This window comes from Pristiophorus japonicus, chromosome 17 (assembly GCF_044704955.1).
Source record: "Pristiophorus japonicus isolate sPriJap1 chromosome 17, sPriJap1.hap1, whole genome shotgun sequence".
NCBI classification, from domain to species: Eukaryota; Metazoa; Chordata; class Chondrichthyes; family Pristiophoridae; genus Pristiophorus; species Pristiophorus japonicus.
This window is the reverse complement of record NC_091993.1, coordinates 94,333,969-94,359,307: the sequence shown is the minus strand read 5'-3', so window position 1 is coordinate 94,359,307 and position 25,339 is coordinate 94,333,969. Positions and strand designations below refer to the sequence as shown.

Genomic DNA, 25,339 nt, shown 5'->3' with positions numbered 1-25,339 from the left:
CAATTCTCTATCCATGCTAATACATTTCCTCTGACTCCGCGTACCTTTATCTTCTGCAGTAACCTTTTGTGTGGCACCTTATCGAATGCCTTTTGGAAATTTAAATACACCACATCCATCGGTACACCTCTATCCACCATGCTCGTTATATTCTCAAAGAATTCCAGTAAGTTAGTTAAACATGATTTCCCTTTCATGAATCCATGCTGCGTCTGCTTGATTGCACTATTCCTATCCAGATGTCCCGCTATTTCTTCCTTAATGATAGTTTCAAGCATTTTCCCCACTACAGATGTTAAACTAACCGGCCTATAGTTACCTGCCTTTTGCCTGCCCCCTTTTTTAAACAGAGGCGTTACATTAGCTGCTCTCCAATCCGCTGGTACCTCCCCAGAGTCCAGAGAATTTTGGTAGATTATAACAATTGCATCTGCTATAACTTCCGCCATCTCTTTTAATACCCTGGGATGCATTTCATCAGGACCAGGGGACTTGTCTACCTTCAATCCCATTAGTCTGTCCAGCACTACCTCCCTAGTGATAGTGATTATCTCAAGGTCCTCCCTTCCCACATTCCCGTGACCAGCAATTTTTGGCATGGTTTTTGTGTCTTCCACTGTGAAGACGGAAGCAAAATAATTGTTTAAGGTCTCAGCCATTTCCACATTTCCCATTATTAAATCCCCCTTTTCATCTTCTAAGGGACCAACATTTACTTTAGTCACTCTTTTCCGTTTTATATATCTGTAAAAGCTTTTACTATCTGTTTTTATGTTTTGCGCAAGTTTACCTTCGTAATCTATCTTCCCTTTCTTTATTGCTTTTTTAGTCATTCTTTGCTGTTGCTTAAAATCTTCCCAATCCTCTAGTTTCCCACGAACCTTGGCCACCTTATATGTATTGGTCTTTGATTTGATACTTTCCTTTATTTCCTTGGTTATTCACGGCTGGTTGAACAGGTTCCCATTGCTTCTATAGTTTAGTTCCACTCCAGTGGGGAACTTGTTGAGAGTGAGATGGTGCATTGCAGCGAGGAAGATTGAGCAGAGTGTTGGTGCGATGACACGTTTTCCACATTACAACAGTGACTACACTTCAAAAGTACGTCATTGGCTGGAAAGCACTTTGGGACGTTCTGAGGTTGTGAAAGGCGGGATACAAATATATGTCTTTTCTTTGTTTTCCAAAGGAAACTGGACAGCAAACAGGATGGCACCATTAAGACATATGAATTCTGATTCATTCTAATTTTGGATGCTTCCTCTGTGGCAGTGCATGAAAACAACAAGTAGAAAACACAATTAAAAATATATATTAATATGCTAACTTCAAGAGAACAGTTGAAAGGCGATGAAAAATGCGGTTTTTGGAGGCAGTTCAGATAGTTTATCTTGCTCAACACAAGCACACACAGGCCCATGTCTCATTTGTTTTCTACAGAAAAACAAAGCAAAACAAATGAAAGGAAAATTCAAGCTCTCCTAATGTCTCGGGTGGTACCTAACTCCCCATCAGAAAACAGAGTAGGAATAAACAGGTCATTTATCAAGATGGCATTGCGTAACTGGTGGAGTGCCACAAGGATCAGTGTTTGGGCCTCAGCTATTTACAATCTATATCAATGACTTCGATGAGGGGACCGAGTGTAATATAGCCAAGTTTGCTGACGATACAAAGCTAGGTAGGAAAGTAAGCTGTGAGGAGGACGCACAGAGGCTGCAAAGGGATATGGGCTGGCTAAGTGATTGGTCAAGAAGGTGGCGGATGGAGTATATTGTGAACGGGGAAGTGTGAAATTATCAACTTTGGTCGGAAGAATGGAAAAGCAGAATATTTTAAAAGGTGAGAGACTAGTAAATGTGGGTATTCAGAGAGATTTGGGTGTCCTTGTACACGAATCACAGAAAGTTAACATGCAGGAGCAGCAAGCAATTATGAAGGCAAAAGATATGTTCGCCTTTATTGCAAGGGAGTTGGACTATAAGAATAAGGAAGTCTTGTTGCAATTATACAAAGCTTTGGTGAGACTGCATCTGGAGTACTGTGCACAGTTTCAGTTTCTGTACCTATGGAAGGATACAGTTGCCTTAGATGGGGTGCCATGAAGGTTCACTGGGCTGAATCCTGGGATGAGAGGATTGTCCTGGGATGAGAGGGTTGTCCTATGAGGAGAGACTGAGTAGAATGGGCCTATACTCTGTGGAGTTTAGAAGAATGAGATGTGATCTCATTGAAACATAAAAATTCTTAGAGGGTTTGACAGGGTAGATATTGAGAGGCTGTTTCCCCTGGCTGGAGAGTCTAAAACTAGGGGCTGGATTTGAGGTTTTTCTGTTTTTGGGGCAAAAACGGAGCCGGGGCGGGAGAGTTAACGGCCGGGAATAACTTGTGCTTTGGGAAGGAAGTTTTGGCATCTGGGCCCTGCATCAAGGATCGCAATGCGAAGGGAGGCGTTGTACACTTTTCATGGCACACGAATAGGAAATCTGTGAACTAAAGTGCTGGGCCGTGTGCGCTGTGAGAGAGGCCTACTGTGGGGAGGGGGGTGGGGGGTGGGTGTGCGGATGGTGGGGGGGAAATGGAGGGAAACCTTAAAAAAATACAACATTCCCAAAACATTGCCCACGCCAGCACAACACAAATTTGCCAATAAAATTAAAAGAACAAACACTCGCTCTTACCTTGGGAGTACTTTACCTTCCTCTGTGCTGCCGGCAATGCCGAACCGCACCGATTTTCCAGGCGGTCCATTGCGGGCGCACTTCTGGGCGGATGGATCGGGAAAAAGTCCAAAGTACTGCCAGTGTTGCAACAAAAGGCGCTGCACACCTGGCGCAGCTCTTCCCGGCGGTCCGGCTTAGCGCCGCCGCAAAACCGGGCCGGAGGATCGTGACGGAATGCAGGAGACCTCAACGCCGCCTTTCACACCACTCCGGGGCGAAACCCGGAGCGCAAAGGACCGGAAAACCAGCCCTAGGAGTCACAGTCTCAGGATAAAGGGTCAGCCATTTAGGACTGTGATGAGGAGAAATTTCTTCACTTCGAGGGTTGTGAATCTTTGGAATTCTCTACCCCAGAGGGCTCTGAATGCTCAGTTGATAAGTAACTGAGATTGATCGTTTTATTGGGCACTAAGAGAATCAAGGGATATGGGGATTGGGTGGGAAAGTGGAGTTACATAGAAACATAGAAAATAGGTGCAGGAGTAGGTCATTCGGCACTTCGAGCCTGCACCACCATTCATTAAGATCATGTACCCCTTTCCTGCTTTCTCTCCATACCCCTTGATCCCTTTAGCCGTAAGGGCCATATCTAACTCCCTCTTGAATATATCCAATGAACTGGCATCAACAATCTCTGCGGTAGAGAATTCCACAGGTTAACATCTTTCTGAGTGAAGAAGTTTCTCCTCATCTCAGTTCTAAATGGCCAACCCCTTATCCTTAGACTGTGTCCCCTGGCTCTAGACTTCCCCAACATCGGGAACATTCTTTCTGCATCTAACCTGTCCAGTCCCGTCAGAATTTTATATGTTTCTATAAGATCCCCTCTCATCCTTCTAAACTCCAGTGAATACAGGCCCAGTTGATCCAGTCTCTCCTCATATGTCAGTCCTGCTATCCCGGGAATCAGTCTGGTGAACCTTCGCTGCACTCCATCAATAGCAAGAACGTCCTTCCTCAGATTAGGAGACAAAACTGAACACAATACTCCAGGTGAGGCCTCACCAAGGCCCTGTACAACTGCAATAATACCTCCCTGCTCCTATACTCAAATCCCCTAGCTACCATTTGCCTTCTTCACCGCCTGCTGTACCTGCATGCCAACTTTCAATGACTGATGTACCATGACACCCAGGTCTCATTGCACCTCCCCTTTTCCTAATCTGCTGCCTTTCAGATAATATTCTGCCTTCGTGTTTTTGCCACCAAAGTGGAAAACCTCACATTTATCCACATTATACTGCATCTGCCATGCATTTGCCCACTCACCTAACCTGTCCAAGTCACCCTGCAGCCTCTTAGCATCCCCCTCACAGCTCACACCGCCACCCAGCTTAGTGTCATCTGCACTAGTGTTGATGAAGAAGATCAGCCATGATCTTATTGAATGGCAGAACAGGCTCGAGGGGCCAAATGGCCAACTCCTGCTCCTATTTCTTATGTTTTTATGTTCTGATCAGGACTGGTAGGGAAAATAACCAGGAATGAGATTAGGTAAAGTATATTTGCCAAAAGAAAACCATTACAGGAATGTTCATAACTGTTGCTGTTGAAACTCATCTCATCTCAGGGAGATCATATTGATTTATTTAAAGGGAAATGTCTGCCTATTTGCCTTATAGAAAAAGAAAAAAAGAATGAGAAACAGAGCTGGAAGCAAAGAGACAAAAAAGTATTTGAGAGCGGGAGTGCAAAAGACAAATAGAAACACAGAGGGGGCAATTTTAACCTTAGTCGATGGTGTAAATCGGGCAATACTGATTGGCTTATTTTCCTTTCTATTGACATAAATTGGCACAATGCACAGCCATGCCTGAGTCCAGTGCACATTCCTCCTTTTTTTGTGAAATTTAATGCATTATACATTAAGGTTCTGGTAGCAGTAGAAGTTCAGAGCACACCTTTCAACTTTTATATGTGACTGTGCCCTGCAGCTTTTCTGCAATTGTACAGAAAGGAGGAGCACTCCTTTAGATGCTTTGCATGGTATATCTCTTCGGATGCTGCAACTCACAATTTTCATAAAGTATGCAAGGCTGAGCACATTCTTCCAGATTGTATTAAGCATTTTCCTTATTTGTATCCAAATCCTTTAGACATTCAATACTCCATTTACCTGCTCCCTCCATCCCTGCAGCTTGCTCGTCTGTTTTCACTGGAGAATCTCCTTCTGCTCCACAGATTACCACCACCTTTGCTGTCCCTCCTTCATGTGCACTCATATTGTATCTTCTTAAAAAGAGCAATTCTCCCCACATTGCTTCTTCCACATATTCCACATTTTTTTCCCCTGAAAATACACCCTCGTCAGGGCAACAGCTGTTGCCATTCTGAAATCCCCACTCCGCTCCCTTCTCTAGCCAATTCTGATCCTGACCCAGCTCTGAAATTATGTGTCAGCTGTGGCTCAGGGTAGTAGCACTCACACCTCTGAGTAAGAAGTTTTGTGGGTTCAAGCCCCACTCCAGAAATAATCTAGGGTGCAGTACTTAGGGAGTACAGCACTGTCAGAGGTGTTGTCTTTCAATATGAGACGTTAAACCAAGGCTCTGTCTGTCGTCTCAAGTGGATGTAAAACATCTAATGACACTATTCGAAGGAGAGCAGGGGCTTTCTCCAGGTGTCCTGGCCAATATTTATCCCTCAACCAACATCATAGGATTACACAGGATATACGGCACAGAAATTGTCTATTCTCAACAGTGAACCACTAATTGACGGCACTTTTATATCACCAAGTGCTTCAGGAACAACAGAAAAAAATAACAGTTCACGTGTTTAAGTCACAGTTTGGGACTGCGTATCTGGCTGCTGTAACTTCCTCCAAAGCTGGCCAGCAAGCCTAGCACAGAGCAATGAGTACTAAAGGTCAGAACAAGGGGGAGAAATTCCGGCTGACTGGGCAGCAGCGTAAGGACATCCGTGCAAAACTGTGAGACGAGAATGATCAGAGTGGAACTGGCAACACTAAAACTATGATGAGGGGCTTTCACAATCCCACAAAACAATCCTCCATTTTCGGCAACGCTAGTGTGTTCCTATCATTAGTAACCCTCTGACACCACACTGCTTCTGCTGACTGGCAGTCACAAGGAAATCTGAACGTTTTGTGCGTCTAACGTTCCTGATTTCTTTCAATGAACTGCATATTAGCCATCAGCACAATTCTTCTGATTAATCACCAAGCAGAAAAACTTTTTATTCACTGTTAGAGAACTAAATATTTGATGGAATATGAAACGTTCCCACCTCTGTAGTTACAGCCAACTTGTTTATTTCCTGGCTCTGTACTTGCTTATAAATTGTTAAATCTCTAACGTCTTCAATTTCTGATGAAAGGTCATTGACCTGAAATGTTATCTCCATTTTTTCTCTCTCCACAGATGCTGCCTGACCTTCTGTGTGTTTCCAGCATTTTCTGTTCTCATTTCAGATATCCAGCGTTCAGATATCTGGACTGTTCTGTTTCCTATGCTACCATCTTTATTTTGGAATGTGCCGTTCCAAGTGTTTTTAATTGTATGTGGCAAAAGAGCAGACCACATCTGGGGGACTCAGCTGATTCTTTCCAATCACTGTTATGTCCTGGCCCCACAAAAATAATTTCAACGCTTACCTTTTACCCATCAGGTTTTATTGAGCAGAACCTCTACAGTGCACATTCTGTCCAGTAGAAATGCAAAGGATGCAATTCCATTGATGTGCAGCATATTCTGGCAGAGTGACTATTTGCACTGTGTTTTTTCTGCACCTACGTCCTCGAGACTCCGCCCCCGACGCCTCTCTTCGGACCCGAAACCAGAATCGGAAGTGGGGCCCCGCAACGACTACGTTGGACCACACGTGGAGTCCGCTGCTGAAACATTTTCTGCTGCTGGAGCCTGGAGCTGGATTTGTTTCCAGCTTTTACATTACTTGAAACATTTTCGCGGCCTTCTGTGGGAGAGAAAACATCGGAGGTAGTGGGAGAGAGAGGCAGCGGGTGGACATCGTCGGCGGGGGGCGGGGGGGGGGGGGGTAGTGAAACATGAAGAAAGAAAGATATTGCACATGTCTGGAGCCTTTCATAACTTCAGGAATTCCCCGAAAGTGCTTCACGTAGAGAAACACGGCAGCCAACAGCACACAGCAAGTTTCAGGAATAACAATGAAATGAATGACCAGTTAATTTGTTTGCTGAAGGATGAATGTTGGCTTGGACACCAAGAGAACTCCCTGCTCTGCTGTGAAAAAGTTTCATAGAATCTTTTATATCCACCTGAGCAGGCACACAGGGCCTGAGTTTCACATCTCATCTGACAGGTGGCACCTCTGACAAAGCAGCCCTCCCTCTAATTTTGAAGTGTAGTCACTGCTGTAATCTTTAGGAAAATGTGGCATCCAAGCTTCACACAATAACAATGAGATCAGTGTCCGAGATAATCTGTTTTGACGATGATGGATGAGAAATAAACTCCCCTGCTCTTCTTTGAATTGTGCCATGGAATCTTTTACATTCACTTGAAGTGGCAGATGAGACCTCGGTTTAACATTTCATCCAAAAGATGGCAGCTTCTACAATGCATCGGTCCCTCAGTACTTCACTGAAGTGTCAGCCTAGATTATGTTTTCAGGTCTCTGCAGTAGAGCTTAAATTTATGACTTTCTGACTCAAAGGTAAGAGTTCTACCACTAAGCCAACACTGGCATTAATATCTGATAACCTGAAGTAAATAATAATCAACCAAGGCTTTCGATGGGCAAGATCGTGACTAACGGACTTTCTTGAAATTTTTAAGAAATCACAAATACATTTTATGGTAACTTTGACTAGCCTACAGCCCATCCCACACCACTGCCGGTACCTGCTGAGCCTATGACTGTCCTACTGGTCCTACTGTTTTTACAGCTTCAGCTACAGTGTAGTACCCGGCTAGAAATTCACTCTCCTGGGCCGAGGTCTATTTCTCCACCGCCTCTGTTTTTCTGCCTCGCAATCGATTATGTGCACCTCCTGGCTCTTCAATCCCATGAAAATACCTCCTGCAGTGCATCCTCCGATACTCTACCCTTCAAATAGCTTCTTGGCTCACTTGCCCTCTACACCCATCTCCGAACCTGGACATAAGTTTGTCAATGATCCAAGCTGACTCCATCCTACCATCAACTTTATCCCAATGGGGACATCTGATTCGAACTCTGGATTCCCTCCTATTGCCTCCTCTCTATTCCCCATTTATTACCAGGACATGTCTATTTTAATTTTCCTATGCAACCACATCTATGTAACCTTTCCTGTGTCCATTTGTGAGTGTGTTTTGGCTGCTGCTCCAGACCCAAGCCCATTTCTTATATTTTCCCCTTTTTTTCTTTTCTCTTTACCTCTCCTAGACTCCTCTATCCTGCTGTAACACCTCCTTTCATTTATCCCCTCTTGGATAGTCTTCCCTCCCCAATCCCTACCTTAACTCTTCAGCACTCCTTGACCTTCCTATTCTGCAGCTGCCATCACAGGCTTGACTCCCTCTTAGATAAGTCTACTGCATCCCTCTGTGCTTCTCTAGGCATTGTCGATAAACTCGCTGCTGCCTTCTTATGAGTAGCAACCTGAACTGGTCCATCCTATTCTCTCGCCGACCTTCCCACCAGCAAGCCTGCTAAGGCCTAATCTCACCAACTTCCTTCTTGTCCCACTCACTCCTCCCAATGTTGACCCTGTGGATCACCACCCCTCTCTGCATCTCCCTCCAGAATGTCCGTTCACTTGTGAACAAGGCCCTTGCCATCCATAAGCTGATGCAGATAATTGCATCAACATCATGGCCTTGACAGAAACCTGGCTGAGGGGTGATGACACCTTCCGCCTAAATGAAACCTTTCCTCTGGCTATACCTTGCACCACTTGCCCCGCCCAAACTGCCGCAGTGGCTCGTATTACCAAATCACACCTTGGTCTGCCCCCCTACTCCTCTGATACCTTCTCCTTTTAGCATTTCACATTCTTCCACCCCTCTAGTTTCTCATTTAAAATCCTCATTCTCTACTACTCACCCAAGTATCATGCCAAATTTTTCACCAAATTTCTTCACTACTTTCTTCCCTCAGCTTCTGCTCGAGCGACTTCTCATCCGCGGTAATTCCAACGTCCACCTTAACTCATCATGCTCTCCTTTGATTTTACTGCCCTCCTATCCTTCCTTAATCAATCCCTCCATATAAACTCCCAAACCCTTTTTCACAGCCACCTAGTCGATCTTGCCTTCTCACGTGGCCTCTCTACTCCCATCATGTCAATTAGATAAGGCCAGCTCTGATCCCATGAAAAGGTGCTGTTGAAACTGAAAGCAATGGGAATTGAAGGTAACTCCGTGGTGTAGATGAGTGATTGGCTGAAGGGAAGAAAGGACCAGATACTTGTTAGGGGACTGACATCAGAGTGGTGGGAACTACTGAGTGAAGTGCCCTAGGGTTTTGTGCTGAATTCCTAATGTTCCTAATCTACATTAATGACTTAGATACAGGAACGCAATCAATTTACTCAAGTTTGTATATAATACTAAACTGGGGGTAGTATGGGTGGACACATCAAGGTGGACAAAGCTGCCAGGAAACTATAATATGAGTTAGATAAAATGCACATAAATCCAAGACCTTACACCATTTGCAGAAAGCCACGGGTGGTGTATAAACAGCTAAAGGTGAAGCAGAAAGGAATCTGAATGTGGTAACATATGCCAAATCATTATCGAACAGCAATAAACAAAGCAATTAGTATGTTTAATCATAATTGCTATGATTAAAGTCTTCTGATAATAGAAACATAGAAACATAGAAAATAGGTGCAGGAGTAGGCCATTCGGCCCTTCTAGCCTGCACCGCCATTCAATGAGTTCATGGCTGAAGCTTATCAACCTACTGTAGGACCTGGATAACATTCAAACTTGGACTAACAAGTAGCAGATAACATTTGTGTCACCTAAGTGCCAGAAAATAACCATCTCAAGCAAGAGAAAGCCTAGTCGTCTCCCCCAAACTTTAATGGCTCAATAACCATTATTGAATCTCCTGCCATCAATAATTTGGTGGTCACAATTGACCAGAAGCTTAACAGGACCAGCCATATCAACACTGTGACGACAATGGTGGCCCATCTTTTGACCTCTCAAAGTCAATCTACTGTCTACAAGGTACAAGTCAGGAGTGTGATGGAATAAACCCCACTTTTCTGGATAGGAGCAGTCATAACAACTCTCAAGAAGCTTGGCACCATGCAGTCCACTTGATTGAAGCTCCACTATTGAATTCCATATCCACTTCTTCCATCGCCAACACAGGGAATGTATGTTTTTGTTCTGGACTAGATTTCCCATGGTGTAGCACACAGTGAGTTGGAGGATATGGTGTTTTATATTATGGAGCACACAATATATTATCTGAGCCACTGAATTATTATGATTCAATAACTAAGATTGTGTTTTAATTACAAATTATGATGGGAGTATTGGTGGTAGGTTTGGGGTTAAATGATCTGATTATGTCCCATATTTTTGTGAAACTCGTAAATCAACGCCCTTGATTATTATGTGTGTTTAGATCTGCATTGAATTTTATATTTCTCCTTTTTAATGTCCAGAAACCGCAGGAAGATGGTAGGCTGCAGGTCAGTGGGAGTGGTGTCGAACTATTGAGGATGTGGAATTATGTGGTTTGGTAGTGTTGGGCATTGTCCTAATTCCTTCCCTCTCCAGAAGTTTTAGAAAAGGTTTCCCCAACACTGAACAGGGAGAGGCAGGGAGAGGATGTTAATGAAGCCTCTATGCAGAGCATAGTTAACCTGCCAAGCCCAGACCATGGCAAATGACCACCTGTTTAGTGCTGGTCATTGGGGACTGAATGATGGGAAAACAAACCTCTTGAGCACTGCAGCATTGGCAAGAATTATGGATACATAACTAGTAACAGATTTTGGGAGGGAATGAGAAAGAAAGTTTCTTCACCCAGAGAGTGGTGAACCTGTGGAATTCTCTACCACAGAAAGTTGTTGAGGCCAATTCATTAAATATATTCAAAAAGGAGTTAGATGAAGTCCTTACTACTTGGGGGATCAAGGGGTATGGTGAGAAAGCAGGAATGGGGTACTGAAGTTGCATGTTCAGCCATGAACTCATTGAATGGCGGTGCAGGCTAGAAGGGCCGAATGGCCTACTCCTGCACCTATTTTCTATGTTTCTATGTTTATATCTTAAGCAAGTTTTCTAAAGTAGTAGGCAAATGATATTAAAATATGAGGCCTGTATCTTTCAGTGACAGTAAAGTGTATAATATTTTATTTTGAGTTACTCATGTTTCATTGCTTCAGTGAACTTGTATTGGGCAATGTGCTATCATGTTTAAGCTATAGTAAGACAACATCTTCATCGAGGCGTACAAAAGCATGGGTCTTACACGAAACATCCATAAGACAAAGGTCCTTCATCAACCTGACCCGCCACACAGCAGTGTCCCCTAGTCATCAAGATCCACGGCACGGCCTTGGACAACGTGGACCACTTTCCAGACCTCGGGAGTCTACTTCAGCAAGGGCAGACATCGATGTCGAGGTTCAATAACGCCTCCAGTGCGCCAGCGCAGCCTTCAGCCGCCTGAGGAAGAGAGTATTCGAAGATAAGGCCCTCAAATCTGTCACCAAGCTCATGGTCTACAGGGCTGTAGTGATACCCACCCTCCTGTATGGCTCAGAGATGTGGACCATATACAGTAGACACCTCAAATCGCTGGAGAAATACCACCAATGATGTCTCCGCAAGATCCTGCAAATTCCCTGGGAGGACAGATGCACCAACGTTAGCGTCCTCGATCAGGCCACCATCCCCAGCATCGAAGCACTGACCACACTTGACCAGCTCCGTTGGGCGGGCCACATTGTTCGCATGCCTGACACAAGACTCCTAAAGCAAGCGAGCCCCAGGTGGGCAGAGGAAATGTTTCAAGGACACCCTCAAAGCCTCCTTGATAAAATGCAACATCCCCACTGACGTCTGGGAGTCCCTGGCCAAAGACCGCCCTAAGTGGAGGAAGAACATCCGGGAGGGCGCTGAGCACTTCAAGTCTCGTTGTCGAGAGCATGCAGAAAACAAGCGCAGGCAGCGGAAGGAGCGTGCGGCAAACCAGACCCGCCTACCCTTTCCTTCAACGACTGTCCCACCTGTATCAGAGACTGTGGTTCCTGTATTGGACTGTTCAATCACCTAAGAACTCACTTTCAGAGTGGAAGCAAGTCTTCTGCAATTTCGAGTGACTGCCTATGATGATGATGACAGTCAGAAACCACACTCCAGGTCCCAGATTACCAGTAAGTAACACTACGAGAGCCACTAGTAGTTTTATGAAATCAAGTTATGTGTGTGATTGAAACAAAAGCACAAAGCAAGAGAAACAAAGAACAGATGTTTAGAGACAAATTAAGGACAAATTAAAGACAAACTTAAAAAAATATTTTGACTTCTCTCTTATTTAGGACTGCCGGTATGTAAAAAATGTCTGAATGTAATCCCTTGGTAATTATACAATATTTTGCCTTGGGACATAGAAATTCTAAATCTTTAAAGTTATTTCAGTTTGCAAATTTCACCTGACATTTTAATAGAATCATCAAATGCCAGGTTCCTGCAGGTGTTACACTCCTGCTAGCTGGATACAAAATGTGAAAAGCTCTAACAAAAAGTTAATGCCACAACAAACTTCTTATGTAAAAAGTGGAAAAAAATGCTTGCAGATAGCCTTGCATTATTTTCAGACAAAGTTCCCCAAGAGCTTTCATACTTTAGGACATCTCCTGTTGCATTTCTTATGGGCACCGACCAGGAGTAAAACTGGAGGCAGGTCTGCATGAAGAGGGAGAGATGGAAGATGGGCCTGGGAATCGGTGCTGGGGAGGAGAGATGGAGCAGGCAGGTTGACAGATTGACAGGTCTATCCCAATGGGAAGGATACGACTAGAACTTGAGTACTCAAGTTGAAGCAGAGTGCTATGAGCTAGGCCTGATGAAGAAGCAGTTGGAGTGGGTGATGCGGGAAGCACAAGGAGATGTGTCGAACTCGGCAGGAAACACTCTGGATTGGTAAAGGCCATGCTTAGAAAAATACATGTGGGTTGGGAAAGCCAACACTGATGACATTGGATAGTCATCAGTGCACATGCATGAAGAGATCTAAAATATACTTGGAGAGAAGGCCCAGTGGAAGAACATATGAGCAAAACTCGAGTCCTGGGCACCTGAGGGTAGATCTCAGAGGGAAAATGTATTGGACAAATTTCAAACAGGAGTGAGGCAAATATTTAGATAAGTTTATAGATTTTGGGGAATTATTTCAGTGTTTTTGCAGTTGTGGTTTGCATATAGTGGGCTAACTGAGGAAATAACATTGGTATTCAGAGAAGCGACATATTTTGGAATAACTTGATTGGTTTGTTTGTGACTTTTACCAGTTCCTTATTGGCAACCTTGGGTGAAAAAAGAGCGATTTGATTGCTTGATTTGGTGTGGATTGCTGGTTGGTGATTTCCAGCGTTTCCGATCCGGCTATTGGATAGTGATTGGCAGCGTGGGGACAAACATTTTCAGATGGGCGGGTACTTTCGCTGATTCGAGATCTCTGCCACAGTTAACGAATGTGTATAGTTCGAGGTGAAATTAAAACCATACGAAAGTTTCATTAAACTCACTCTTGTAAACATTTTTTTTACAACAGTGAGAGTTACCCAGCAGGAAATGTGTGCGTCAACCTGATTGTGTAGTTTGAGACAATAATCTTTTAGTTTGAAATATTAAATGTAATTGGGAGCTTCATCGTTTCGGTGTGTTTTTTTAAAGACCAATATTGTACATGAATGCCTCTAACACAATGCAGTTCTTCATTTGCAGTGATCTCTGAACAAGCTCACTGGTTTCACACATTAAGAGACGGGTTCTTGTTTCACATTGGGTTACAAAGTGGGTGTTGCAACTTGGCGATAAGAAGTTTGCATCAGATACTGTAAAACTTCCTGTATGCTTTGCTCTCCTTTTCTATTGGACGCAGGTGGCCACATAGACGGAGGAGCGCTCATGCAAATATTTGCTGCTCAGTTTTGCTTTCTGACTCTCAGGCTGTGTGTTGACAGTGCGGGTGGAGAGATAGCGAAGGGCACGGCAGGCGAAGTTGCGACCCTCTGCGAAACTTTCTGGGCTCTGCAGCACTTGATGAATTTCCCGCGCGGGCTGGTGTACATCTTCCAACGAGAGACGGCGGTCCTGTCCCGATAGGAGGGCGCAATGTCTGAAATGTCAAGCTTTCTGCACTTTGGGGACATTGTCTCCCTGTACGCGGAAGGTTCGGTGAATGGCTTCATCAGCACCTTGGGGTAAGAGAGCACTGACTCGCATGCGCTCACCAAGAAGCCTCCCTCTTTCCCGGGTGTGTATCCGGACACTTTTCAAACCTTCAAGCAAACTTTGATCAGGTGTTCATGAATTGTGTACAAGTTCATCAGATATGCAGGCAAGGCAAACACTTTAAAGCGCAGTGACTCCACTGGGTCCTAACTTCCGTCAGGTTTCCTATGAAAGTTAATGCCAGTCGAGTTGAAAGTTAATATCGTAACAGGTTGTTGTAGAATGATTGCTTTATAGATTTATGTTGATTAAAAAAAGAGAAATAGTACCACTTTAAATTTACTTTCTGCTGTGCAGTTAAGGCCTAGGTGCAGTATGGTTTTAACATCGCTGGTCCTGATTTTCAGAATAGCTTTGAAATATTGTACTCACAATTACTTTTCTTGTCGCTGCTTGCATTTCTGCCTCATGTAACTTTCCCACTTCCTCCCACCCCGCATCCTGTAAGGACTGCATTCCAATCTCCCAGTTTCTCTGTCTCCGTCGCATCTGCTCTGACGACGCCATCTTTCACACCAGTGCCTCTGACATGTCTTCCTTTTTCCTCAATAGAGGATGCTCCTCCGCCGTGGTTAACACCGCCCTCGACCGTGTCCGTTCTATTTCCCGCACCTCTGCTCTCACCCCTTCCCCTCCCTCTCAGAACCATGACAGCGTTCCCCTTGTCCTCACCTTTCACCCCACCAGCCTCCACGTTCAACGGATCATCCTCCGCCACCTCCCGCATGATCCCACCACCAATCATATCTTGGCCTCCCCTCCCCTCTCGCTCCCTCCATGACACCCTGGTCCATTCCGCAGTCACCCCCAGCATCCCCTCCCCTTCCCATGGCACCTTTCCATGAAAGCACAGGAGATGCAACACCAGCCCTTTTACCTCCTTCCTTCCCACTATCCAGGGCCCCAAATACTCCTTCCAGGTGCAACAGTGACTTACTTGTACTTCTTTCAATTTAGTATATTGTATTTGCTGCTCATGATGTGCAGTGCGTAGAGTATACTACATTGGGGAGACCAAACGTAGATTGGGTGACCGTTTTGCGGAGCACCGCGTTCAGTCCATCAGTGTGACCCTGAGCTTCCGGCCGGCTGTCACTTTAATTCTCCGCTCCATTCCCACTCTGACCTCTCTGTCCTCGATCTCCTATGCTGTTCCAACGAAGCTCAACGCAAGCTTGAGGAACAGCACCTCATCTTTTGTTTCGGCACTTTACAGCCTTCTGGACTCAACATCGAGTTCAAAAATTTCAGACCGTAACTGCTGCAAATCTTTGACTCCCTTCCCACCACCCCAGAGCCTGTTTCTTTTTTTTCCCTTGTCTCTAATGGCAGTTGGTCATTATCCCGCCATTCACACTCTATCTTGACTAATGTTTTTCTAACTCCTAGCATTACCATTTGAAGTGGGCCCATCATCCTTTTTGTCTCTCTAATCTCTCCTGTCTTTCACCCTACCACAGACCTTCCCTTTTGTTCTTTCCTCCCCTACCCCTTTCAGTGTTTGTTAAGAATCTGTTCTTTCCGAATACTCTCCAGTTCTGAAGAAAGTTCATCGACCCGAAACGTTAACTCTGCTTCCTATCCACAGATGCTTCCTGACCTGCTGAGATTTCCAGCATTTTCTGTTCTTTTTCCCAATGTTCTTGTCTTTTGATGAAATGTAGTGCACTGAATGTCCCGAGGACATGAGAAGGGGTGATACAAATCCCTGCTATTTTGAATGTATTCTAATCTGCTTATTTTCTTTCATTTTCCACTTCTTGTTCACCTGGGCTGCACACTGCTCTCTTTCGACCCCGCCCTGCAAAAACAGTTGGCACATTTTGAACAGTGAAATTCTTTGTAGGGGCTGCATAACAGTGAGTCACAGACTTTGGAGCAATGGTGATTTTAAAGGGGCGCTCTCTCCAAGACGTGTTTTTAGTCTCTAGTGGGGGAAGAATCATATGTTCCTTTCATCACCGTGACCCCATGTGCAAGGGGTTCAACATGATTTATGTTGTTAATCGTTTACAAACAAAACTGCTCACCAGACTTTTTAATATTCTGTTTCATTTAAAAAGTAACAGTCCTGCTTTAGATGCAGTGGCAAGTGCAAAACATGGTGGAAATTATAAGTGATTTGATTCACCATAATTAGAGTATTAAGCTGAGAGATCATTGGGGATGTCTAGATATTGTAGGCTGACCATATTTTCTAAACTGAATCCAGGGACACACAGGGTGGGCAACAACAAAGTAGCCAGGATGCGTTTCAAGAAAATCGCATGACAACTTTGTTCCTTCTGCTTTTGGAATACGCGTAGAGACAATGCCATTTTCACTTTACATCGAATCTTGCGTGTGTTCTGGCAGTAGTACTATACCATCTATGCTTGTCCCCGAATATCCTAACTTTTAATTACTCAATTTTAAATCTGTTCCATATAAGGTGTGAAACATCCTGTCTCAGAAGGTTTCAGAAACCTCTTCCCAATGGGAGAATTTAGAGTTTGCCTCATTCAGTAAGAAGCACGATGCACCGTACTACTCTGAGGTAAAGTAAATCTACTTATCCACCAGCTCTCACTGCGTGCTGGGCTTCTCCCGCGCATTTTAAAGGTTCCGCCCTCCTGCCAGTCACTATTGGCCGAAACACTGGGTCAGGTGACTCAATTCCCCCAGAGTGCAGTGTAGCCCGTGCTTTCAATGGGGCCTTTTCTCCACTGTACTGTAGTGTGGGAAGGCTGGACCGCCATCGTCGCCTTCCTTCGACCAGCTCCTGGAATCTGTTCCTGAGCTCAAACCTGACGGGAAGAAGCTGAGAATCTCCCCCTGGGGTTTCTCTACACTCGTGTTTAAAAAAAAAACAAAGACTCTACGGAGACGAGTTTCTGAACCAGGGACTCTTCCAGGGAAATTGTTTGCTCAGGGCCACAGTACCTAATCTGGGGAATGACCCCGGAAAACAGGGATGTATGGTCAGCCTAAGATATTGTAATTTACAATTTGGAACTCTCTCCCCAAAAGGTCATGGATGCTGGGCCAATGGGAGCTTTCAAGACTGAGATAGAAAGATTTTAGTTAGGTAAGGCTATCCAAGGATATGGAGCAAAGGCTTGTGTTGGGAGTTGAAGTGCCGATCAGCACTGATCTAATTGAATGCTGAAGCAGGTTCGAGGGCTGAATGGCAAACTCCTGTTTCTAATGTACCTATGTTCCGAGTTCCATCTGCAAAAGATTATTCATCCTCATATCATACTGTATTCAGTGCCATTTCCTGTAAGATGCAGAATTCAATAAAAGAGTTAGATAATATCTGGCACTATTAAGTCACATTAAAGCATGCATTTCACCAGCAGTAGCTGTTGCAAACAATTATAAAAGCAATTCTGACCCTCTTGAATGCCCTTTTTTAGAGTTACTCGTTCATCTCCTGTGGTACTACAAACTAGCAGTCTGGATGCTGCTTGACCTGCAGAGTGTTTCCAGCATTTTCTGTTTTTATATTGAATTTCCAGCGTCCGCAGTATTTTGCTTTTGTAGCAGTCTGGAGCATGGTGTAAGTACTAAGATGTAGCTGTGTTCACCATGACCTGATTTTTTTTTAAAAGCTACTGAAGCCTTACGATGAAGTAGTCTAAATAGGCACACCCTGATGTCCTTTAGGGGTTATTTGCAGAAGCAAGTTGCTGTAGATTGGCTGCCTGTCAATCGTGAACTCTGCTCTTGAGGAGAGGCCAGGTTCTTCAGGTCAGAAAACTAACTGAAAATGTTTTTTCAAAATGTTTTTCAAACATTGAAGTGTGGCATCTGAATTGTCGCAATTTATATAAAATGTATCTTGAATGCCTGGAAAAAAAGACTTGCATTTATATAGCGCCTTTCATGACCTCAGGATGTCCCAATGTGCTCTACAGCCAATTAAGCACTTTTGGTGTAGTCAATGTTGTAATGTAGCAGCCAATCACACTGCTGTTTGCTCCCACAAACAGCAAATGTGATACTGACCAGATAATCTGTTTTATTGTTATATTGATTGAGGGATAAATATTGGCCAGGATACTGGGGATAACTCCCCCGCTCTTCTTCGAATAGCACCATGGGATCTTTTACGTTCACCTGAGAGAGCAGACTGGGCCTCGTTTTCAAGTCTCGTCTGAAAGTGGCATCTCTGACAGTGCAGCACTCCCTCAGTACTGCACTGGAGTGTTAGTACTAGATTTTTGTGCTCAAGTCTCTTGGCAAGAATGCTACCAACGGAGCTGAGACTTATACCTTAATGCTAAACAGTGAGAGCTGATTATTATTTTGCAAGTCAATGCCTGGTGGTTAGGCTAACCTAAATGGACAGGCAGCTAGAAGTTCCAGACTACGAAGTCATGTGATTTGTAACTGGTTATTGCTATAAAGACTTGGGGGGGCCTTTAAGGCTTGCTTCTTGCAACCTGCACCAACATTCCTGAAATTAGATAAATTATATCTTTGTGGGGATAGAATGTGCACTTCATACATCAGGCAACCATACACTATCTTAGACGCGTTACCGTGCCTGAGAGTATAAGGGAGCTGGATTATTTACAGTTAAAATTACAATTTGTCTTGAGTACCCTGTATCTGTTGCTGTTAATTCAGCTCCCTGAACATGTGGGACCATGGACCAGTTTGAATTTGGGTTTTTCAGAACAGAGAGGAAACAGTAAACGAAAAATGAAAGCCGTGAATTGTGGAATAAATGGTTTGATTGTCTGTAATGGCTTGTGTCATCATGTACCAAAAATGATTTGAGTCATTGGACATGAATGCAGGGTTCATTGAGTTACTTATAATTATGCTTTGATTTATCAAATGCAAAAGCATTTATTGCAGAAAGTGAAAACTATGAAATGTAAAGCAGCTTCATGCGTGCATTTCAATAGTTTTAAAGGAAAAGAACTAACAGAATTCTTTTGATCAATCCATCACTTTTCTGGTACAGTCTCTTTTTGTGAGATGTTAAAGTGTATTTTTTTAGCATGGAGTATTTCTAAGGCAAGTTCATCAGAAATATCCCTGCTAATAGCATCTTTAATCCTGAAGAAAAAGACCATAACAGTCAAGTTTAGAGATCTAGAATTAAACATGCATACAAATTATATTAATAGGGGCGTTGTATGAAAAGTTCTAATTTTCAACCAGTAATGCAGGTTGCAGGATCTGTGAGGTAGTGTGCAATTCTGAGTAGTATCTGTTTACACAGGGGTTGAGTTAAATATCATTTCCAGATCTGTATACAGTAACACTTGCAAATGTTAGGCTTTCAGTACTACAGATATTAAAACAGGTAAAATAACGTCGGGCCCCATCGATAGCGTAGATGGTAATTGTGATGCCGATCTGATACCGAGCCATACAGGCTAGGAAAGACCACTTTCATCTCTGGTCTGTAGTGGATTAGCTGATAGCTGAAAGAGCAACAAGAATACTACAATTAGCATTAGTATCCCCGGACCTAACTGGGTGGAAGGGTTGGCAGGAGAGAGTCGAGGAGAGTAGGGGGGGGCGGGGGGAGTCGGGAATTGTCAGGGTTTTCACATTTGACTGTTATTCATTGATTCCTGCTGGAAAGTGCGCATGTGTAGACATTGGGTAAGGACAATATTGGGCTGCATGATATCGGGCATATAAATAGTCTGCTGATCCTCACTGCTTAGGTTTATACATGAGAAATGTTCACTCTGCTCTTAGAGCGTACTCGCTTGACACTAGCTTCAAAAGAAGTGAGGAGAGGGAAAACTGGAATTTAAAAAAAATCATGATTAATGTGCAAGTTACAATGCTTTTGTTGATTGTATATAAACTCTGATAGAAATGTATTCTTTTTTTTGCCCAAGTATTTGCATATAAGTTGGCAATATAGTTAATTAATTTGTGCAATTTAGCGACAAGTAGATTACGAGGCAGGTGTCGGTAATAGATTTTGAATCACTCCTAGTCTGCTCTTAGCATTGTCAAAATTGGCATAGCTGTCCCAAACTGTGGAAGTCTAAGTTACCTGTGAGCTAACAAACTACCTCAACCTCTTACATTAGAACTCCATTGCATCTGAAAGTTGTACTTTTTAAAAAATTTATTCACAAGATGTGGCCGTTGCTGGCAAGGCCAGCATTTATTGCCCAATTCTAAATTTGCTCAATTTAGAAACATAGAAACATAGAAACATAGAAAATAGGTGCAGGAGTAGGCCATTCGGCCCTTCTAGCCTGCACCGCCATTCAATGAGTTCATGGCTGAACATTCAACTTCAGTACCCCATTCCTGCTTTCTCGCCATACCCCTTGATCCCCCTAGTAGTAAGGACCTCATCTAACTCCTTTTTGAATATATTTAGTGAATTGGCCTCAACAACTTTCTGTGGTAGAGAATTCCACAGGTTCACCACTCTCTGGGTGAAGAAGTTCCTCCGCATCTCGGTCCTAAATGGCTTACCCCTTATCCTTAGACTGTGACCTCTGGTTCTGGACTTCCCCAACATTGGGAACATTCTTCCTGCATCTAACCTGTCTAACCCCGTCAGAATTTTAAATGTTTCTATGAGGTCCCCTCTCATTCTTCTGAACTCCAGTGAATACAAGCCCAGTTGATCCAGTCTTTCTTGATAGGTCAGTCCCGCCATCCCGGGAATCAGTCTGGTGAACCTTCGCTGCACTCCCTCAATAGCAAGAATGTCCTTCCTCAGGTTAGGAGACCAAAACTGTACACAATACTCCAGGTGTGGCCTCACCAATGCCCTGTACAACTGTAGCAACACCTCCCTGCCCCTGTACTCAAATCCCCTTGCTATGAAGGCCAACATGCCATTTGCTTTCTTAACCGCCTGCTGCACCTGCATGCCAACCTTCAATGACTGATGTACCACGACACCCAGGTCTCTTTGCACCTCCCCTTTTCCTAATCTGTCACCATTCAGATAATAGTCTGTCTCTCTGTTTTTACCACCAAAGTGGATAACCTCACATTTATCCACATTATACTTCATCTGCCATGCATTTGCCCACTCACCTAACCTATCCAAGTCACTCTGCAGCCTCACAGCATCCTCCTCGCAGCTCACACTGCCACCCAACTTAGTGTCATCCGCAAATTTGGAGATACTACATTTAATCCCCTCATCTAAATCATTAATGTACAGTGTAAACAGCTGGGGCCCCAGCACAGAACCTTGCGGTACCCCACTAGTCACTGCCTGCCATTCTGAAAAGTACCCATTTACTCCTACTCTTTGCTTCCTGTCTGACAACCAGTTCTCAATCCATGTCAGTACACTACCCCCAATCCCATGTGCTCTAACTTTGCACATCAATCTCTTGTGTGGGACCTTGTCGAACGCCTTCTGAAAGTCCAAATATACCACATCAACTGGTTCTCCCTTATCCACTCTACTGGAAACATCCTCAAAAAATTCCAGAAGATTTGTCAAGCATGATTTCCCTTTCACAAATCCATGCTGACTTGGACCTATCATGTCACCGCTTTCCAAATGCACTGCTATGACATCCTTAATAATTGATTCCATCATTTTACCCACTACCGATGTCAGGCTGACCGGTCTATAATTCCCTGTTTTCTCTCTCCCTCCTTTTTTAAAAAGTGGGGTTACATTGGCTACCCTCCACTCCATAGGAACTGATCCAGAGTCAATGTAATGTTGGAAAATGACTGTCAACGCATCCACTATTTCCAAGGCCACCTCCTTAAGTACTCTGGAATGCAGTCCATCAGGCCCTGGGGATTTATCGGCCTTCAATCCCATCAATTTCCCCAACACAATTTCCCGGCTAATAAGGATTTCCCTCAGTTCCTCCTCCTTACTAGACCCCCCGACCCCTTTTATAACCGGAAGGTTGTTCGTGTCCTCCTTCGTGAATACCGAACCAAAGTACTTGTTCAATTGGTCCGCCATTTCTTTGTTCCCCGTTATGACTTCCCCTGATTCTGACTGCAGGGGACCTACGTTTGTCTTTACTAACCTTTTTCTCTTTACATATCTATAGAAACTTTTGCAATCCGTCTTAATGTTCCCTGCAAGCTTCTTCTCATACTCCATTTTCTCTGCCCTAGCGGAGTGGGGAAGAAAGGAGTGACCCAAACTGTTGTCGTAAGTGCCCCATACCGATTTTGTTTATCTGGCAATTGCAACTTATGATAAGACAAAATGAATTACATTAATTTCTTCTCTACTTTTGACTTTACCTTTTCAAACTGATTCATAGGTTTTAAATTAAATTTCAAAGGAATGAATTCTAAAGGGGACATGAGTAAAATGTATAAAACATTTAAAATCCACAGCTACTTCCTACCTACAATTATTTGATTTAATGATATTGTTTCACTGCATTCCTTTTGCCTGCAGCCAACAATTTATAAACAAAACATGGCCAAAAGTTAGTTCATTCATTTGATATATCAACACATATTTGTTACTATTTAGAAAATAAAAAAATAGGAGCAAGAGTAGACCATTCGGCCCTTTGAGTTTGCTGCATTATTCAATAAGATCGTGGCTGATCTACCTCAACTCCACCTTCCTGCACTATCCCCATATCCCTCGAGTTCCTTAAAATTAAAAAAATCCATCGATCTCTGTCTTGAGTGTACTCAACGACTGAGCATCCACAGCCCTCTTGGGTGGAGAATTCCAAAGATTCACAACACTTTGAGTGAAGAAATTTCTCCTCAACCCAGTCCTAAGTGGCCGACCCCCATATTCTGACCCCTAGTTCTGGACTCCCCAGCCAGGGGAAGCATCTACCCTGTCGAACCTATTAGAAATTAGGGAACGCTGAGAACATGCCAGTAACATTGGCCGCCAAGGATAATGGCCGCCGGCTGAGAGAGTGCAGACAGTACTGGCATTTTGGTACTGCCTATTCATTATCATCAGCGTGGTGGTGATTTGCCAGTGCAAGTCGCTCTTTGCAGTGCTAATCTCAGAAGGAAGTCAAAGGTCGCCTCACTCTCCCACTCACAGCGTAGCGGAGTGGGGAAGAAAGGAGTGACCCAAACTGTTGTCGTAAGTGCCCCATACCGATTTTGTTTGTTTGTTTATGACATGGATGCAGATAAAAGAGATCTTATCACAGATCATCTTCAATCGTTGCAGTGGAGTTCACCCATTGATTTACTGACCCACAAACACAGTAGGCTTCGCGGAAGCTGGCAGAAAATGCAACGCCTCCCCACTCGCCCTGCTACTGATGGGCAAAAATATGAAAGTTTAAAGGAACAATCTTGGCAAAAGAGGCATTTGACGTGCCGACATCTCATTAGTCCTGTCAGACTCCTCATGGCCATTAAATCTGCTGAAAGACCCATGAGTGGCAGCAAATACTGGCATGACTTAGCACAGGCGGCAATGTGAACAGAGAACTCCAAAATGGATGAGCTGGCGTCAACTTGGCGTTGCACGCCGATTGACGCCATGCTCCAACTCATTAAAATACTCTCGCCGAGAGCAGTTAACAGCAGCGTTGATGATCTGCGAAAATGGCGGCGACTGCAGTTCCCGCCACTAGCTGGCGGAAGAGCACCGGATCCATTTTCTACTATTACATGGGCTAATGGGTGCGCAAACCACCTGAATTTCTAGGGTAGAATGTTTCAATTAGATCACCTCTTCTAAACTCTGGGGAATATCGGCCGAGTCTGCTCAATCTCTCCTCATAGGAAAATCCCCCATCTGAGGGATCAGTCGAGTGAACCTTTGTTGCACGCCCTCTAAGGAAAGTATATCCTTTAAGTAAGGAGACCAAAACTGTACACAATACTCCAGGTGTGGTCTTACCAAGGCTATATATAATTGCAGAAAGACTTCTTTGCTCTTGTACTCCAATCCATTTGCCTTCCTAATTGCTTGCTGTACCTGCATGTTAACTTTGTGATTTATGTACAAGGACACCCAGGTCCCTCTGAATACCGACATTTCCCAATCTCTTACCATTTATAAAATATCCTGCTTTTCTGTTTTTTCTACTAAAGTGGATAACTTCACATTTCTCCACAGTATATTCCATCTGCCATGTTCTTGCCCACTCACTTAACCTTTCTATCCCTTTGCAACCTCTTTGCATCCTCCTTACAGCTTACTTTCTCACCTAACTTTGTAACGACTGCAAACTTGGATACATAACACTGTCATTAATATAACTTGTAAATAGCTGAGGCCTAAGCATTGATCCTTGCGGTATCTCATCAGTTACAGCCTGTCAACCAGAAAATGACTAGTTTATTCCTACTCTGTGTGTGTCTTAGCCAATCCTAAGTCCATGCTAATATATTACCTCCAATCCCATGAGTTCTAATTTTGTGTAATAACCTCTTGTGTGGATCCTTATTGAATGCTTTCTGAAAATCCAAATATATCACATCCACTGGCTCCCCCTTTATCTACCCTGCTCGATACAACCTCAAAAAAGCACAAACAATCAAAACCAATTTTTCTTTTTGATTCGCCTTTGGTGACGATGAGGGGCTGGACTTTAGGCTTTTATGTTTATGGGGCGATAGTGGCGGCGGGGCGGGAAAGTTAGCGGCCAGGAATTGTTTGCGCTTTAATATTTAAGTTTGGGCATCTGGGCCCTGCGTCAAAGGGTGCAGCATTAAGGAAGGCGTTGTACATCTCTCTTGGCACAGGATGGGAAACTCCCGAGCTAAAGTGCTGGGCCAGGAGCGCTCCGGGGGGGCAGCGGGGGGGGGAATACTAAAACATTCCCAAAACATTGCCCACACCACCACAACACAAATTGCTAAAAATGTAAGAAAAAACAATCGTACTTATGTTAGAAGTCCATTACCGACCTCTTCACTGACGGGATCAAAGGACCGCCCTGATTTCCCAGGCGGTCATTGCGGGCGCTCTTCTGGGCGGATGGGTCAGGCAGGAGCTCAAACTCGTGCTGATGTCGCAACCTGGGGCGTTGCACACCGGGCGCAACTCTTCCAGGTGGTGCATTGCAAAAACGGATCGGAGGATCGCTGCGGGGTTCCAAAGCACTCACCGTCGCCATTGCCACCGCTACGGGGCGAAGTCCAGAGGCAGAAGACCGGAAAATCCAGCCCCAGGTGCTAAAGGGGGTAACAGTAACAACTCAAGGAATATAGGACAGGTTTGTGTGAATATCAAAGAGCAAATACTCAGCTAAAAGGTAGAGTAACAGACCATTTGGAGGAAGGAATGAGGAACAG

The 25,339-nt window shown here is 44.1% G+C and overlaps 1 protein-coding gene across 3 annotated transcripts in view; it reads left to right on the top strand.

Moving 5' to 3' along the window:
* The first annotated feature begins 6,765 nt into the window (after nt 1–6,765).
* itpr3 (inositol 1,4,5-trisphosphate receptor, type 3) overlaps nt 6,766–25,339 on the top strand; it is a 341,844-nt gene continuing 323,270 nt past the window's right edge. For 2 of the 3 annotated variants that reach the window (XM_070858942.1, XM_070858940.1), the window contains exon 1: nt 13,792–14,106. In XM_070858942.1, the coding sequence (XP_070715043.1) occupies nt 14,018–14,106 (89 nt within the window). In that variant the 5' untranslated portion in view covers nt 13,792–14,017. Of the gene's footprint in view, nt 7,380–13,791; nt 14,107–25,339 lie in introns of those variants that run through there. The other variant, XM_070858941.1, reaches the window with a different exon arrangement.